General features: G+C 36.6%; 1 protein-coding gene across 2 annotated transcripts in view; it reads left to right on the top strand.

The window, feature by feature from the left end:
- Positions 1-9,637, top strand: part of PRKAR2B (protein kinase cAMP-dependent type II regulatory subunit beta) — a 147,120-nt gene extending 137,483 nt beyond the window's left edge. The window contains exons 7-11 of one of the 2 annotated variants that reach the window (XM_073328473.1): positions 2,607-2,708; positions 3,414-3,488; positions 4,708-4,773; positions 4,964-5,102; positions 8,570-9,637. In XM_073328473.1, the coding sequence (XP_073184574.1) occupies positions 2,607-2,708; positions 3,414-3,488; positions 4,708-4,773; positions 4,964-5,102; positions 8,570-8,703 (516 nt within the window). In that variant the 3' untranslated portion in view covers positions 8,704-9,637. The remainder of the gene's footprint in view (positions 1-2,606; positions 2,709-3,413; positions 3,489-4,707; positions 4,774-4,963; positions 5,103-8,569) is intronic. The other variant, XM_073328474.1, reaches the window with a different exon arrangement.
- Positions 9,638-16,489: the final 6,852 nt, after the last annotated feature.

Raw genomic sequence — 16,489 nt, 5'->3', positions numbered from 1 at the left:
TTTGTATTAGGTACTTTGAGAAAGCTGTTCTCCTTCAGGCTTATATGTTGGTCTGGTAACTGATTCCAAGGTGCCAATTCAGAGCAGTGCTTGGTGTAGGGGAGCATAGGTGGCTTTCTGCCACCTTGATCCCTTAGACTGCTGAGCTTTGTACATAACTAGGAGCAGCCTGAATGCTGCTCTAAATTGCAATGGATTGCAATGGCCACCCAGGGCCATTGTACTAGTGGGATTACAGTGCATTCCAGCGACATCCCCTTGAGTTGGGTGGTGTGAGAACAAAAGAGAATGACCTACATCTGGGTACCCCATCTTTCTGCTTAAAGGATTGTCCCACACCAGGGAATTCCCTTTGCCCACATAGGGCAGCTTTATGGCCCCTCTGTGCTGCTGAAGTGGTGCCAAGGATCTGGTCCCATGTGTTTGGTTTAGCTAACACAAAGCTCATTACTTGACATAAATGTGCTGAGAACTGTGGGATGAAATGATTTAACGGCAACATTTCTGAGAAAATGTTTTAATCATCTGAAATTATATATTTTGTTTTTCTGGAGTCATTTACTCCAAACTTGTCATACAAAGCTAGTATATGTTGGTGATAAACATAGTCTGCAATTGAGCCTGCAAGGTTAGGCAGCATGGATAGGATCCATGAAGGGACTTGGGCATTGCAGTTTTGAGCGTCATGGTGCCTGATTTTTGGGTGCCTAGAAAATAACAGGAACCACACTGTGATCCACAAGTGAACTTACGTGCAAGGCTCCCTGTACAATGAAAGGGGAGCGATAGTCCCCTTAGAATGTGATCCATAAAGGCCATCACACTACGTGAGAAACAGCCTAAGCTAGCTAGAGGGAGATGCCGATGAGAGGGTTGTATACTAAGCCCCATCCCTCTCTCAGAGATAGGCACCTAAATCCAGACTTCAGGGGTATGCCTATCTCTGCTTAGCAATCCATGTCAGGGAGTCAGGCAGCTTAGCTGCCTCTTGCAGAAATGAGTTAGGTGCCTGCCTCGCTCCACACAAAATAGGGGTGGTGCCTAACTTGCAGCCCAGTGGTTAGAGCACTCACTGGGGTTGGGATGTGGGAGACCTAGGTTCAATTCTTCCCCTCTCTGCCAGAGGGGAGAAAAGATTTGAACAGAGATTTCTCACTTCTTGGGAGAGTGCACTGAGCTGTGGGATATTCTGATGTGGCTCTCTCTTGTTGAAGCTGTTCCATTGTGGATAAATAATGAAAGAGTTTTTGGAGTAGAGGGACTGCACCCTGGGTCTCCCACCTCCCAGGTGTGTGCTCGAACCACTGAATTAAAAGTTATAAGGTGGGCACCATCATCTCCACCTCCTCCTCTTCTGGCAGCTGGATTTTGAATGGGATCTGATCCAGTTGGTGACCTCTGAGCATGCCTACTGGATCAGGACCCACATGCAATTTAGGTGGATGAACACCTAACTGTCATCCCCCAGTTTGGAGGGGTGGGTTAGGTGGGGTTAGGCATCCGGATATACATGCCCAGAGGCACCAAGGGAACTTTTACTCTGAAAAATTAGACACCGAGTTTAGGCATCTAGAAAATTTTGTGGATTGCAGTGGATCCAAAACTGGGACTTTGGCATCCCAATCTGGGGCTTAGGTACTTAAGTATCTTTGTGGGTTTGGGTCTGTGTCTGGTTCCTAAACCTGTATTAGGTGGAATGTTGGTTCAAAAAAGGAAGGTAAACAGCCAGTCTGCCTCAAAAATATAAAATCATAGAAATCTGAATAGGAGTCAAAAATGGAACCTTTTATGGCCTGAAAGACTAACTAATTCTCTGTAATTAGTTAAGAAGGCTGGCTTGTGATGCCCTAACATTTAGTTGGATTACACAGATGTTATTCATCCTTCTGAATTTGTAACTAAAACAAGATTTTAAAGAGACACTATCATCTGAAAAATTACATTTCCATCTGAAAGTGTTGTAATTGCTATTGTTACAAGTAACGATAAGATTATTAGATTTTAAACTGATTGCGGGGTGGGGAGGAGAATTCACTTTTCAGGTTCTCATTTGTTGATTCATCAGCAGTTTGTGTAGAGTCAGTTTCAGTTTTGTTGATGGCCAATTATATTTCCTATCTCATGCATCTTGTCTGGGGGCAGTTTGTGCATATGCTCTTCCCTGGGCAGGCAAGAAGGTCAGTAACTGCTGCTGCACAGCTGAATCTGAAACTCAATAAGCAGCAGCTGTGCACAGAAGTAGGCAGGTGAGGAGGAGTGGGCACCACAATGTTTGGTGTTGCTCTGAGGCCTGCCCAAAAAACCCTTGCAAACATCACGAAGGAAGATGAATTTTTAAAAGAGGAATAAAAAAAATGGGCAAGAGATTTGACTTCAAAGATCTCTTATGAGAAAAATCAGTTATTTGAAATGATACAATTTAAAATATCAAATTTATTATGCCCCTTTTAATAGTAGGCCTCACTGAAGTACTTAAAAACACATAAAATTGCCCTCTAGTGGCTGATTATAATCATTATACATTTTACCTATTTCTTTTATGCATTTTCCATCCTGTGCTAACATTTTCCTTTAATATACTTTTTTTCTTTTCTTTGTGTTTTCAGGACAGGGTAACATTCCGGAGAATCATTGTAAAAAACAATGCCAAAAAGAGAAGAATGTATGAAAATTTTATTCAGTCATTGCCATTCCTTAAATCTTTAGAAGTAAGCTTTCTATTGCATTATTTTAGTGGTTGTGGCATGGGGTTTTATCTTGGAATAAAAACTTCCTCTAGATTAAAATTTTGCACATCTTTATTTTTGGAAAAGGGATTTCTGAGAAAAAGAGTTGAAATTTCCAATTTGATCGTCCCCCCCACCTCCTTCCCCCTCACCTATTTTGGTTTCTTCATAAAGCTTGATCCTGTAATTTGATCCACACAGCAGTCCCCTAATTGGGATCTGCCTGGAACAGGAGTCTGCCTGTGCAGATCAACTTGTAGGATAGAGGCCATAGTATTGCAAAAGATTAAAATATTTTTGTGGTTTCCAGCCTTCCATTTCTTAAACTGAATTTTTGCTGGATATTAATAGTGTGAAGTGTTTGGGCGTGTTGAAAAAAGTGAATTCTTTCATTTAAAAGATCTCTTTTTCTGCACACACATGTACTTTCTCCAGTAAGTATTTTGGAAGACTTAGAGCATGTAGATTAACCATACAAAAATAGAAACTTAATTAACATGTATGTTGGTAAACCATTCCCTGGAAAATGGTTAAACAGAGGTCTCTTTATCGCTTATTGTCAATACAGATGGCTAGGGACATATTATACTGTATATAGGTCCATAAAAACAGGTATTAAGGATTAGCAAAACATATGTTTAATATTATTAGAAAAACATTTTTAATATTCCCATTCTTTTTATAAAGCTATCTGAACGCTTGAAAGTGGTGGATGTGATAGGCACCAAAATATACAAAGATGGAGAACAAATTATTGCTCAGGTATGGTAGTGTTTAGTTGATGTAGTTTTTGTGTCTATAAGTAAAACTACTGTATTATCTATAATGAATCCATTCTTTTAAACTGAGTCTCAGTATAATACACACAAAGGTGTAAACTGGTCTGAAAAAAATGGTATAGTTCAAAGAAATATGTTGTTGTGATGTTGTAAATTCAAAATAATAATTTAAAGCAAAAAAAAATAAAGTTTAGTACAAATACTTGGCAGGCTATTTCAATTAACTTCCAGTGGCTTTTTTATTTTTTTTATATTTCCATACTGCATGTATCTGCAGTTAGTACTGTGCCTCTTTGATGACAAAATGTAATTAATTCTTTCTGGGATTTGGAACATTTTGTTAGCTTTTACAAAGCTGTAAATGATAAATGCCTGTTGTGGAATATTTAGTCAGTGTCTGATTGGGGGTTTTCTTGCCACTTTAACAGCTACCTTATTACATCTGCTGTATTTTAAGAAACAACATGTTTTGTTGGTCTGAATTGAATAAATTAAACTGTGCAAATACTATAGAAGAGGAAGGCTTGTACTAGTAGGCACTGAAAATGGGTCTTATCATTGAGCGTCTGTTTCTGTTCTGAAAAAAGAACAATGTGAAGATAATTCCGTCACGATAGGTTGCAGGCAACTCAGACTCTATGTTGCCTTTGGACTTCCTTTAGATATTGGCTTTAACCTCTCCTATGCTTATTGATACCTGAGCATCCATGATAGGGAATAATTTTTGGGATTTTATGAGTTCAAAATCCTCTAGAACAGAAGAAGGTGGCAATTGGAGTAGATCTTTTAGGCTGATTATTTCTGTCCACCAACCCAATTCTGCTCTTGCCCACTGATCCCTAGGGGAGCAGCTTGTTTGTTTTGGGGAATAGGAATAAGTATCCTCCAAGTTATCCAATATTTTCCTCTGTCTCTCTTGGTGCTTCATATTGTGTTTTGTCCATGGCTTAGAACTAAGGTCTACATGGAGCCAACTGTATCATTTTCTTTCAGGAGAGCTTGTTGCTCATCTCATCTCTGTAATCCTTCTATGCCATGAGTGTGGATTTCTAAGTAGAGTGTATTAAAGCATTTTGCATTAGGTACCAAAAGGATTAGCTGTTAGCCTCTGGCTACATATATTTGAATGTATTTCTTACTGTCACTACAAAACTAAAAAGCAATATTCATGTTTTCATTACTTGCTTTTTTGTTTTTAATAGGGAGACATGGCTGATTGTTTTTTCATTGTAGAATCTGGAGAAGTGAGAATTACTATGAAAAGGAAGGTAAAAACCCCAACATGAATTTAATTTTTCAAAATCTTGAAGTCATTAATATATTCTAAATGTTAAACAGCAGATGTCTCTAGTTATCTCACTGCAGTTTTCTTTACTCCTTGACATGTTTAAATTCCATTATGAGTAAAACTGTACATTCAGCAAGTGTCTCTTATTTTTATCTTATCTGACTTTTCAGAATAAACAGGATGTAGAAGAGAATGGGGCAGTTGAAATAGCCCGGTACTCTAGAGGACAGTATTTTGGAGAACTTGCTCTTGTAACTAACAAACCTCGGGCAGCATCAGCATTTGCTCTTGGCACTGTCAAGTGTTTAGGTACTGATTCAGTGATATTTTTGCTTGCTGTGACTGATAAGTAAAAATAATATTTTTATATTAAAGGCTGTAATTATAATGTACTGTATGTTCCTTCATACCATAAAGTCAGATTTCAGTCATCCAGTAGCACTGCTTTACAACCACTGGACTGTTAGACTATACTGTACCTGTTATAGTATATTCCTACCTACACTAGAAGAATTATTTGTAATTGACAACTGTGTCAACCATGGACCTCCAATGTCTTCCCTCTTCAGATGGAATTGAAAATGATTTCCAACTAGCACAGTACATAGTACTTTTCTGTTACATAAATCTGTATAATACTTAACAGACAAATAAAAAATTGTCCTTGCCCAGTGGTTGACCAATACCTAAGAAACAACTGCTTAATATAACCAACCTTCCATGCTACCTTATTTAATCTATTTCTGACTAAGTTAGCAAGTAGTTAGCAAAGTCGCTGGCTTTACCAGCCCATGTCAATCTGTCAGGTTTCAGGCTGAGGCACAGAGCAGAGACAATAGTGGTTGTATTAATAGAGATCATCATCTTGTCTGTGGACATGGGGTGCAAATACATGTGTTTTCTTCTGGATCCTTGTGGCATTTAAAACAAATACTACTCCTTCGAGAGACCATATTGGTGAACTGGAAAGATGGCTTCAATCCTTTGCCTGGGACTAGCCGCACAGGTTTATGATGGACAGCTGTTCCTCCACCTCCAGAGCCATCATCTGTACAATTCCTCAAGGGATAGTCTTCCCTTCTCTTACACAGGAGTGGACCAAGACTGTGGAATTCAGTACTAGAAATGATAAGTGACCACAAATCTCACCGCATTCAGAACTAAATACAAAACTTATTTCTTTAACTTAGCTTTCCTTCAGTAATGTTATTTTAAAAAAACTGAACCTACATTCAAAACAAAACAATTAACTCCTCCCAACTGAGTTGACATGGTTTATGGGTTATCTAGATGTTACTTAATGCACCCCTTAATGCTGAAATGTAGGATTCTTTTGTATGATTTAAGGTTTAACTTCTCAATCACATCATTATATAACCCCTCCATTTTATTAATCTAACTATTAGGAAAATTGTAAGATACAAAGGCAAATTTTGTATTCTTAAATAACAGACATCAGGCTAACAAACAATATGTTCTCTGTTTATTCACAAAGCTACTGTTTTTTTAAAACTAAGTCTCCCCAGCCAAACAAAGATAAACGAGCAGAAAAAAGAAGACCAAAGAAGAAGAAGATGAGAGGTGGTGTTAAGAAAGAAGATCTGTTATGGTCCAGTGTGGCAAGTTGTTGGGTCACTGGCACCTTTGAGAAAGCAGCGACCTTGGTCCACTGGATGCTGGTTCAAGGAGGAAGTTCTCTTCTTTCTCTTGATGACAAGAACCAGTTAAGATGGCATCAGATGAGCAAGCACAGACCAAATTCATTGCTGGCTAGAACACACAGATAATACCTGAGAAATCACTATGATTACTGTTCAATAGGTTCAGTGCCATTAGACTCATAACTGTGAGTGGAAGATAAGAAAAGGAAAAGAATAGACTAGACACCAAGATACCACCAAGAAGGTCAACGGAAGACATTATAGAATCCTAGTGTTAGAAGGGACTGCAAGGCTCATCTAGTCTAACCCCCTGAGGTTCCTTTTGGAACCTCTTATAACTATAGTCTGTAGAAAAGGACAGGGTGCTGTAGCCCTTTCCAGAGTTCTCCAGTAGTTTTTGTATTCCATACAATCTTCACTTGGAAAATGTTTTCAAAACAAAGTTCCCAACAACCACTGAATTCTCCTTGACAAACCTTATTTTAGCGATCTTATAGATATTTCACAAAGTTGTAGGCTGTCATACTATGGTGATAGGCACAGTGTAACTACCTAGATAAATAGATACCCTGAAGAGTTACTACCTAATATTGAGAATAGTTTTCAAACATTTTATTTGCATTATACCCACCCAGACTGAGGACAAAACTGTACTAGCTGAACCATTTAAAAATATTTTAAAAATGGGTGGCACACTCTTCTTGTGTAGTGTTGGATGGGTTTTGGTGTGCCATCCATACACTGTTAGGCCTAGTCTACACACAGTTTGTGCACCTATTAACTGATTTACACACTAAATTAGCTAAATAAATGCAACACTACTAGCGTGGACATTCTTAAATTGGTGTAAGAACATCTTAAATCAGCTTAGTTTAATTTGAAACTGATATAAGTGTATACACAAAATTGCACTGGTTTAACTAAGTATGTTTTAAATCACACTTCTAGTTAAACTGGTGCAGTTTGTGTATAGGCCAGGCGTTAGAATCATTTAAATGAAATTTACAGTGTGTATTCCCTAACTACATCTATAGTAAGTAAGCAGCCATGTTTATTATAGTGCCACAAAGTGAATTTAGATTGTAAATTCATATGGTCATGGACATTTTCTTTTATCTGTCTGTAAGGCTCTATGCACATTTATGGTTCTGTATGAATAACAAAGATCGCAATTCTAAAATTCACACTTAAAATTTGTACATGATATCAAGCTGTAAATGGTGAGATTTTCAGTTTTAGCAGAGAGTGATATCTGAAGTAAAAACATTCAGGTATGTGTTAGCAGGAGCATGGCTCCAGCAACTTTTTGAAGAGAGAAAGGAAGTAAAGAGAATGAGACAACAGGAAAGCAGTATGTATAAATTACTGGCAATTCCAGGATAGCAAAAATTGGGTGGCGGGGGTGTGTGTGGGGGTGTGTGTGTGTGTGTGTGTGTGTAACAGAATTGTTCATTTTGATGTTTTTCTCTAAATGTGTATTTTCCCATAAGAACTGCCATAAGTAACATATTAAAACAAGTTGCAAATATATGCACATTTATGCCATAACTTGAACTATACAGACTTGTAAGAAAAACTGTGTGTGTGTCTGAAAAAAAAAAGTTTTCCTGGTTATGGACTTTGTATTGACTTACTAAATTTTTCAGTGCTAACCTAATAGATACAAAGTTAGTTTTAGACTTTTTAAAATGTAAAGTTTCTTGAAGTAAAAAACACAAATTATTGACTACAGCATTTTTAGTTCTCCTGATTAACACTCCTGGTGAACCAATATGGATTATTTAAATTGGACAATTTAAATTGTCATCCAAAACCCAGATCCTGCAAAGACTTATGCATTGATATCAGTAGAACTATTCCTAGTAATAAAGTTAAGGACATGCATAAGTGTTTGCAGGATTGGGGTCAAGGTATTATTTAGGTCTGAATCATACGGGAAAAATTATCTCCAGCTCTACTGACATAGTATGGGTTTCATTGATGCCTTTCCCATTAAAATTTAAAATTCTACACAATGAATGTCATAAACTCTGAAATTAATTTCTGCAGCTGATGGCCACATTACATTCTCTCTCTCTCTCTCTCTCTCTCTTCCCCCACCCCCTTTTATCTTAGTTATGGATGTACAGGCATTTGAAAGGCTTTTGGGACCTTGTATGGAAATTATGAAAAGAAACATTGCAAACTATGAGGAGCAGCTAGTTGCTCTGTTTGGAACAAACATGGACATTGCTGATCCCAGTGCATGAAATAAAGTATGGAACAACAAGATCTGTTATGAGAAAATAGCACAGTAGTGGTTAGCCCACTGAGAACGTGTCTATCTTCCTGTAGATGCCAAGCATTTTCTGTGATTTTAGGGTTTGGGGTTTTTTTGGTTTTGCTTTTTTACATATTACAATGGATGTATCAATAAATTAAATTGGGATTTAATAGACTTTGGTCCTGATTTTCAGAAGAGCTTAGCACTAGCAGTTCTAGTTGAAGTCAAGGGTAGCTGTAAATGGAAAGCGCCTTTTGAAAATCAGGTTCTTTGTAAACAGCATTTCATAAAGAATAGATTTAAAAAAAACACTATGCTGATGAATTTGTTCAACCAGCTTCTGTTCTATAAAATGGTTATGATTTTCTGGATAGACTGTTAGCTTGAATGTGATATGTTTAAAGTATTAATGCACACAGTGTTCATAAGTATTGATAATACAGAAGGTAGACTGTAGATATCCATTTCTGCCTATTACAATTGTCATGATTTTATGTTGCAATGACTATAGCTGTATAAAAAAAGAAATAACTCAAAATTCCTCATAACAATAAGGCACAACAATACATTTTGTGTAAAGTTCATTACCCAAGTCTTATTTTAACATTTGTGATTTGGTATTAAAGTCCTCTTTGCTTAATACGTCACATTTCAGCAAGCCCACTTGGAAAATATTGTAATATCTTATGCAATTTAAAGGATTTTTATATTTTTGCAATAAACTGCATTTTTATTTGTTACATATAAGCGGTATATTCCTCTGTTGAGAAAGCTGGCAAATTAATCTTGATGCAAGCATGTTTTTTAAAAACAGCCAAAAGTATTTTATGTAAGCAATTGTCACATTCTAACTAATCATGCATAACCTACATCATTTGCCTTCTAATTTCTTTCTTGTTTCAAAATTTATGCATTTTGTCTTTTCCATATTTATTTGATGTCTACACTAGGGTTAAATTTTATCCTTAGAAATCACTTATTTTTTCTGTTAAATATTTCCCATTTCAAGTCAAATGTTCTCTGTATCTTTCTTCTCAATAGAGTCTGACTTTATATATTACAGACCAGATTCAACTACTAAAGTGTTGAAAGCTATACTAAAATTTTTGGTCCCGGAAATCCTTACCAGCAAGTTTGAGAAAGCATGTGAATCTGAAAGATCAATAATTTGAAAGGCTATTTTATACATGTTTGGAGAGCATGTTATTAAAGCTGACAAGTTCTGCTTTGGTCTTCAGACACCAAAGGCCCCTAAGACATCATGAAAGACTGTCATTGCAGCAGTTGAAGGATGGGGTAAAGTTTTGTTCAGTGACGAAGGAGAAAGTATTATCTTACTTAAAATAAGAAAAAAGCGTTCATTTCTTGATAGTAAAAGTCTGTGACTGGAAGTATCTGACATAGTCCAATTCTCACATTATATACTGACATGTTTATTGCTCCATGTGGAAAGCTAGTTCACATAATGACAAGTTGCAGTAGTTCTATCAGGACAGAACCAGAAGACTTTCAACAAGGTTGCTTGATCCCTGTTTTAAACAAATGAAAAGTTACACCTTACTTTTCTTCTTAGACAATGACTTTTCTAATGCAATGTATTTGTGTTTGTCAGTTGGTATAATTGTATATCCTGTAGTTATAGTGATCTGTTCTGACAATTTATACAATCATACTTGAATATGAAACTATGATTATACAATACTATTACTAACGTAATTTATATCGTATAATATGATATAAATTATAAACGAACATTGTTAACAAAAACAGTCTCAGCAGAATTTACAAGTGTCAACAATTTTTTTACACAGCCTCCTGATATGAATAGTTGCACATATGATTGCCTTTGTACTTTTGATTTATTGAAAAAAGTGAAGTCTGTTATACTAGAAGGAAACATCAGGTAACCAAAATCTGTATGTCATTCTATATGCTTACTCTATAAAAGTTACTTATTTTTTGCACTAGCTTAATGTTATTCAGAAAAATGCTACTTGTATGATGATGAATTCCAATCAAGGCCATAAATGCTACTAACAATATTTTCAATATTGTTTGTTATATTTAAAGTTTCCTTACAATAAACAACACTTTTATATATGTGTGTGTGTGTATATATATATATCTATGTAGATGTGTTCATTTTTATAAAGTTATAAGTGAATTATTTACAGCCACTTATTAACACGTTAATAATTTTTAACACGTTCGTAGTGCTTTAAACCTTCGAAGAACTTTACAAACATTGAGCCTCTTGCTCAGTTCTTCATATATTGGGAACAAATAAAAGAGAAAATAACTTGTACACAAACAGAACGTGTATATAGCAACTCTGGACACTCATTCAGTATAGATCAAATGCCAGGACATGGTCTGGTGATGGCTACTTTTAACCATTTTACTGCAAACCCGTGGTCTTTTCTCTCCCACCCCCAAAGAAACCCTCCTTACCCAATTATAAACTGCAGCTAAATGTCAAATGCAAGAGGTGTGATGACTATAAGATAAACACAACATTTTGGGTTTAATGAGGCTGAAGGTCTGGCTGTGTTGCAGCAGGTTGTTGTACTGCTTCTGTTAATGGGAAAAAAATCTCTGGGATTTTATTTGTTGGCAGATGAATTTTTCAATTTAAAATAATGAGTGGGGTTTTAGCTCAGTTGGGTGCGTCTCACTAAACATTAATAACATTTGACGTAGTTTTAATATAAATCATTATGGCACAGTCAACCTTAATTCTGGCATTTCCTAACTATTGAGTGTTACCTTTGCAACCTAAGCAATGTTCTTTCAAGTTTATTTAATGTAATCTTTTATACAGTTTGTTTGTGAACCACTGCCCTCTACTGGATAGAACATCTGGCCTTTTACTCATTCTGTCTTCCATTAAAGATTTACAATATACAAAAGAAAATTATATTATTATAATTATTAATTATAACATTCATAAACCAGTCAGAGAACACTTCAATCTCTCTGGTCACTCGATCTCAGACCTAAAGGTCGCAATATTAAAACAAAAAAACTTCAAATCCAGACTCCAGCGAGAAACTGTTGAATTGGAATTCATTTGCAAATTGGATACAATTAACTTAGGCTTGAATAGAGACTGGGAGTGGCTAAGTCATTATGCAAGGTAACCTATTTCCCCTTGTTTTTTCCTACTCCCCCGGAGACGTTCGTGTTAAACCCTGGATTTGTGCTGGAAATGGCCCACCTTGATTATCATACACATTGTAAGGCGAGTGGTCACTTTAGATAAGCTATTACCAGCAGGAGAGTGGGTTTGTGTGTGTGTGGGGGGGGGGGGTCAGAAAACCTGGATTTGTGCTGGAAATGGCCCAACTTGATTATCATACATATTGTAAGCAGAGTGATCACTTTAGATAAGCTATTACCAGCAGGAGAGTGGGGTGGGAGGAGGTATTTTTTCATGCTTTGTGTGTATATAAAAAGATCTTCTACATTTTCCACAGTATGCATCCGATGAAGTGAGCTGTAGCTCACGAAAGCTTATGCTCAAATAAATTGGTTAGTCTCTAAGGTGCCACAAGTACTCCTTTTCTTTTTGTGAATACAGACTAACATGGCTGTTTACTCTGAAAAAAGAAAATAAGTAAGTTTGAGTATAGAAAGCACATATCATGAGTTTATTGCTCAGGTTGTCAAATGAATTCAAATATTCATTTTAATAAGATTTAAATCTGAGGATGAGTCTCATGGAATATGCATTTTTTTTTCTCAATGTGTTATACATTTTTGTGGAGTGTGATATCCAAGGCCCAAGACTTGTGATCATATTCACTAGTTTTGACCTGTGCAGGAGTCTGTGCCATTGGATCATATTGCTTTATAAATTTAGAATTTAACCAGCACTTTTAAACTTAACGTCTGTAAAAAACTTTGAATCTTCACGGCATCCCTGTAAGATTTTAGGGAAAGCTCTTTTATCATTGAATAGAAAGTGCTATAAAAGGGGATAGGGATGAGCTCCATGGGAAGGTGATTAAGCATTAGGATGTATTATCTTTTCTGAAGTGTTTCCACAGGGATGGAGGGAGGAACATGTGTCCAACTGCCTCCTGGCCACTCTTTATCCCCTACCCTAGTGCTGACCTTACAGAGCCCTCTGCAGCATCTGGAAGAGTGGTGGAGAGGGTGCTCATGCAGAGTGGAGAGATCTGCATCTAAAGGGCTCCTGCCAACATGGATCTGGAGATAGATGGCAATCGAGACCATTATTATTATTTGTACTATGCCCAAAGTGACCTGGGAGCTACAGACCCATAAGAAACAGGTCCCTCCCCAAAGAGCTTACAACCTAATTAGAACAAGTAACAGAGTGAGAGAGGAGAAGAAAAGCATGCAACATAAAAACTTGTTCTGTTTGGTGGGGTTGTTAAATTCATCTACGTGTGGGAATGAAAATTTAGCGAAGACTCCCTGATATTTTTTCCATATCCTTTCTGTCCCTCACACAGAAATTCTTTCCTGGTGGCCTTTCCCTTTAGAGCATGCACCCATACAGAGCATGAACAAATGTCAGAGAGAAGGTAGAGCTTTAACATCCCCTTGCTAGTGGACCATAATTTCACCACTTAGCAATGGGGGGAAATGAAACTGAACATGACCCTTTCCCTAAATAGTGTACAGACAATTGTTCAGGAATGTGTGTGGACAAGTTAGACTACAAAGGAGGAATCTGAAACTGCAGAGGGGAAAACCCTGTTGAGTCTGGCTGTTTGAACGTGAAGCAGCATAAGACTTTACCAAACTTTCTCCTTGACCTCTGAAAAGTAATACTGGAGTTAAATAGATATCTATTAAATTATATTTTACATCTAATAGGGCAAGAGCCTGTGCTGTACCTCCTCTAAGCATAGTGAACTTCAGTCTTCCAGGTGGTCAGTCCAGTGCCTTTGGAGTGTTTCACTGAATTCACTGTTAAAAAATGCTTCATAGGGCTAGGAGATTAGGAGGAAATGGCTAGTGTCAGGCTGCAGTCAGTAAATGGATCCCTTCAAAGGAAAAAAGCCTGAAGCATCTATATTGTAGAGAGTTTATGGCTGAGAAATAAGTTGTATTTAAGTTTTTCTAAATTTGAAGAAACTGGCTGAGTGTCTAGACTCTAATAACAAAGGAAATATTAAAATTGATACAAAACTGTGTAGGGCAAATTCCAGGAGAGGGGGAACAGTTTTCTCTTTGGAATACTACAGAACTCTTTGAAATAAAGGGCAGCAGATCTAGACTTTTTTCAACAGATGGTCTTCCCCCATACATGATGATTTTGTCTAATACTTCCTGGTCCAAAAAAAGGACCTGATGGAATTGACAAATGAAGGACCAGTTTCTTAAAGAAACTGATCTTGTTTGTTCTAGCAACATGATTCACCAGCTACTTCCAAAAGGGCACAGTGCAAAATTATATATTGAGACCAGCCAAGATTTGTGAAAATCATCATCGTTTCACTCCTTAGCCAGCTGACATAAAATATCTTAAAGCAGTCCATTGACCAAGTATTAAGCAGCTTGCACTTAATTGTTCAGCTCTTCATAAAATTTTGGTTGACATTACAAGACAAGACAGGTACACATTAGAAATACATCTGCTGATGAGCATGTCAATTGCAATGTGGGATAATGTGATGAGAGATGATATTTTAAATGGATTTTCTCCCTTTGCTCCAATTGAAAATAAAAATGTAATAATGTGTGCTGGTAATAAGAATCTTAATCTGAAAGGCATCTTTAATGTCTCAATATTTAAAAATGGTTCCTTTAGAACAGTCCAAAACACACAATTAATGCGTACTGGTAGTGTCTACTCTTTCAGCACTTACAGAAATTCAAAAATTCATGTAAAAACATTTAATTTATCAACAAAATGGAAAAATTTTCTTGAGTAATGCTTCTATAAAGCCTTTCCTATGCAAAAGTGTATAAATATTTAAGAAAAATTTTAAACTCTTAATATTCAGAGTATTGAGAAAAAAGATCTGTTTGCCTATTGTAATATTAAACATTTAATATTATATTTCATTGTTCAGTGTTTTTGGAGTTGAGTCTCAACATTTACTTTGATTATACACGTATTCTTTTTAATAATGCCAGCTTTTCAAACTGAGGAAATGCCTGTAAAGGGTTAATTATTTTGGTATATAGTTAAGCACAGGTATTTTGAATTAGATTCTAAGACATCAGCTTTTCTACTCCGTCGTTTTTGTCATATTAGTCTGATGAACTCATTTAAAGACTTTTATAATTACCCATTCTCACCCCCAGAAGATATTGCATGTTCCTGAAAGTGAAATACCTTCAAATAAATCCATCTGGATTGAAATAACTCGCCTTCTCTTACTAATGGACAAGCTATCACTTCCCATAGAAGACAAATATCAAGATTTCATTGCTTTACAATTACAATAAAATCAGGCATCTGCTTCCTGTGTCTTGATGCTCATTAAGTAAAACTGGGATAAGGTGTACCCTGATGCTTAGTAAGTTATATTGTAGTCCCTGTGAAAGTTTGTTCATATTAATTGCACTACACTATGCATTCATTTATTAACAGCCAGAAAATAGTACTCTTTTCTGGTGGCCATTATTAAGAAGTGGAACCACTTTTCTTTTAACTGCAATAATCTAGTTCTTACTCATTTTCTCACACAGCATTTTGTTAGTATATGTTAAGGTAATACATCATAGGCTATGCCTGAGAGATTCCTGTCTTATGGGGAATATATATTTTTTTCTTTATTTATATTTATTTGTGTGCATTCCCTTATTAGTTTCTTTCAGATAGTATGTTACCAAATTGTAACAAACTCCAAAGCTAAGATGAGAGTTGGTTGGGAATGGAAAAGGAAGAATGGCATGTTTTCTTTTTTCTTCCCGATTTCAATCCACCCCACACAATCTCTGAGCTATTTGTTATTGAAGTTTTCATATTCTTATTAAGATACTGATGATTATTTTTAAATTAGGAAAACATTTCTGTTTGTATTAGAATTTTTAAGGTGCGGATCTGATAGACAGGAAACAGCACTCAACCTCCAGAGATCTGGGTTCTGTTCCCACCTGTGCCACAGATTTCCTGGGTGACACTAGGCAACTCACTTAATCTCTATGCCTCAATTCCCTGTCAGTAAATGGGGATGATTCCTAATCAAACGGGTATACAGTGAGGATAAGCTCAGTAATATATGTGAGGCCCTCTGATATAGATGGGCATTGCATAGGAACCTAGAAAGGGATTTTTTGTGTTTTCCCCCAGAGTACATTTTGAGCCTCAGTTACCACTGCCAGTTTAAATGCAACCAAAGTGTTGTCTGATAATTAAAGCATTGGACTGGGAGTCAGGAGAGCTGTGGTCTAGTGTTAGTGCTGCCACTGACTCATTGTTTGACCTTTGACAATTCACTTAACCTATTTATGCCTCAGTTTCCACAGCTGTAAAATGGGGATACCTTCTTCACAGGAGTTTTTTGAACATTAGTTAAAGCTGGTAAATCATTTTGAGATTTTAAGTTGAAAGGTGGTAGGAAAGTACAGAGTATTATTAAAGTCAGAAAGCAAGCAAGAGCAAAATCGTCACTTCCAGTCTTATGCTATGACTCAGTGCAACATCAGCTTGGTAGTGAAAGAGCTCCTGTTGCGAAAGAAGGGGAAAAGCAGCTCTTCACTCCAAGACTGGACAAAGCCCGACCCCCAGTGCAGGCTATTACAAAATGTGCAAAAGCAGCTGAACCTTACAAGATAATTAGTTTTGT

This window comes from Lepidochelys kempii, chromosome 1 (genome assembly GCF_965140265.1).
Source record: "Lepidochelys kempii isolate rLepKem1 chromosome 1, rLepKem1.hap2, whole genome shotgun sequence".
Lineage (NCBI taxonomy): Eukaryota > Metazoa > Chordata > Testudines > Cheloniidae > Lepidochelys > Lepidochelys kempii.
Note: the sequence above shows the minus strand (reverse complement) of the source record. Positions and strands in the feature narration are given on the sequence as shown.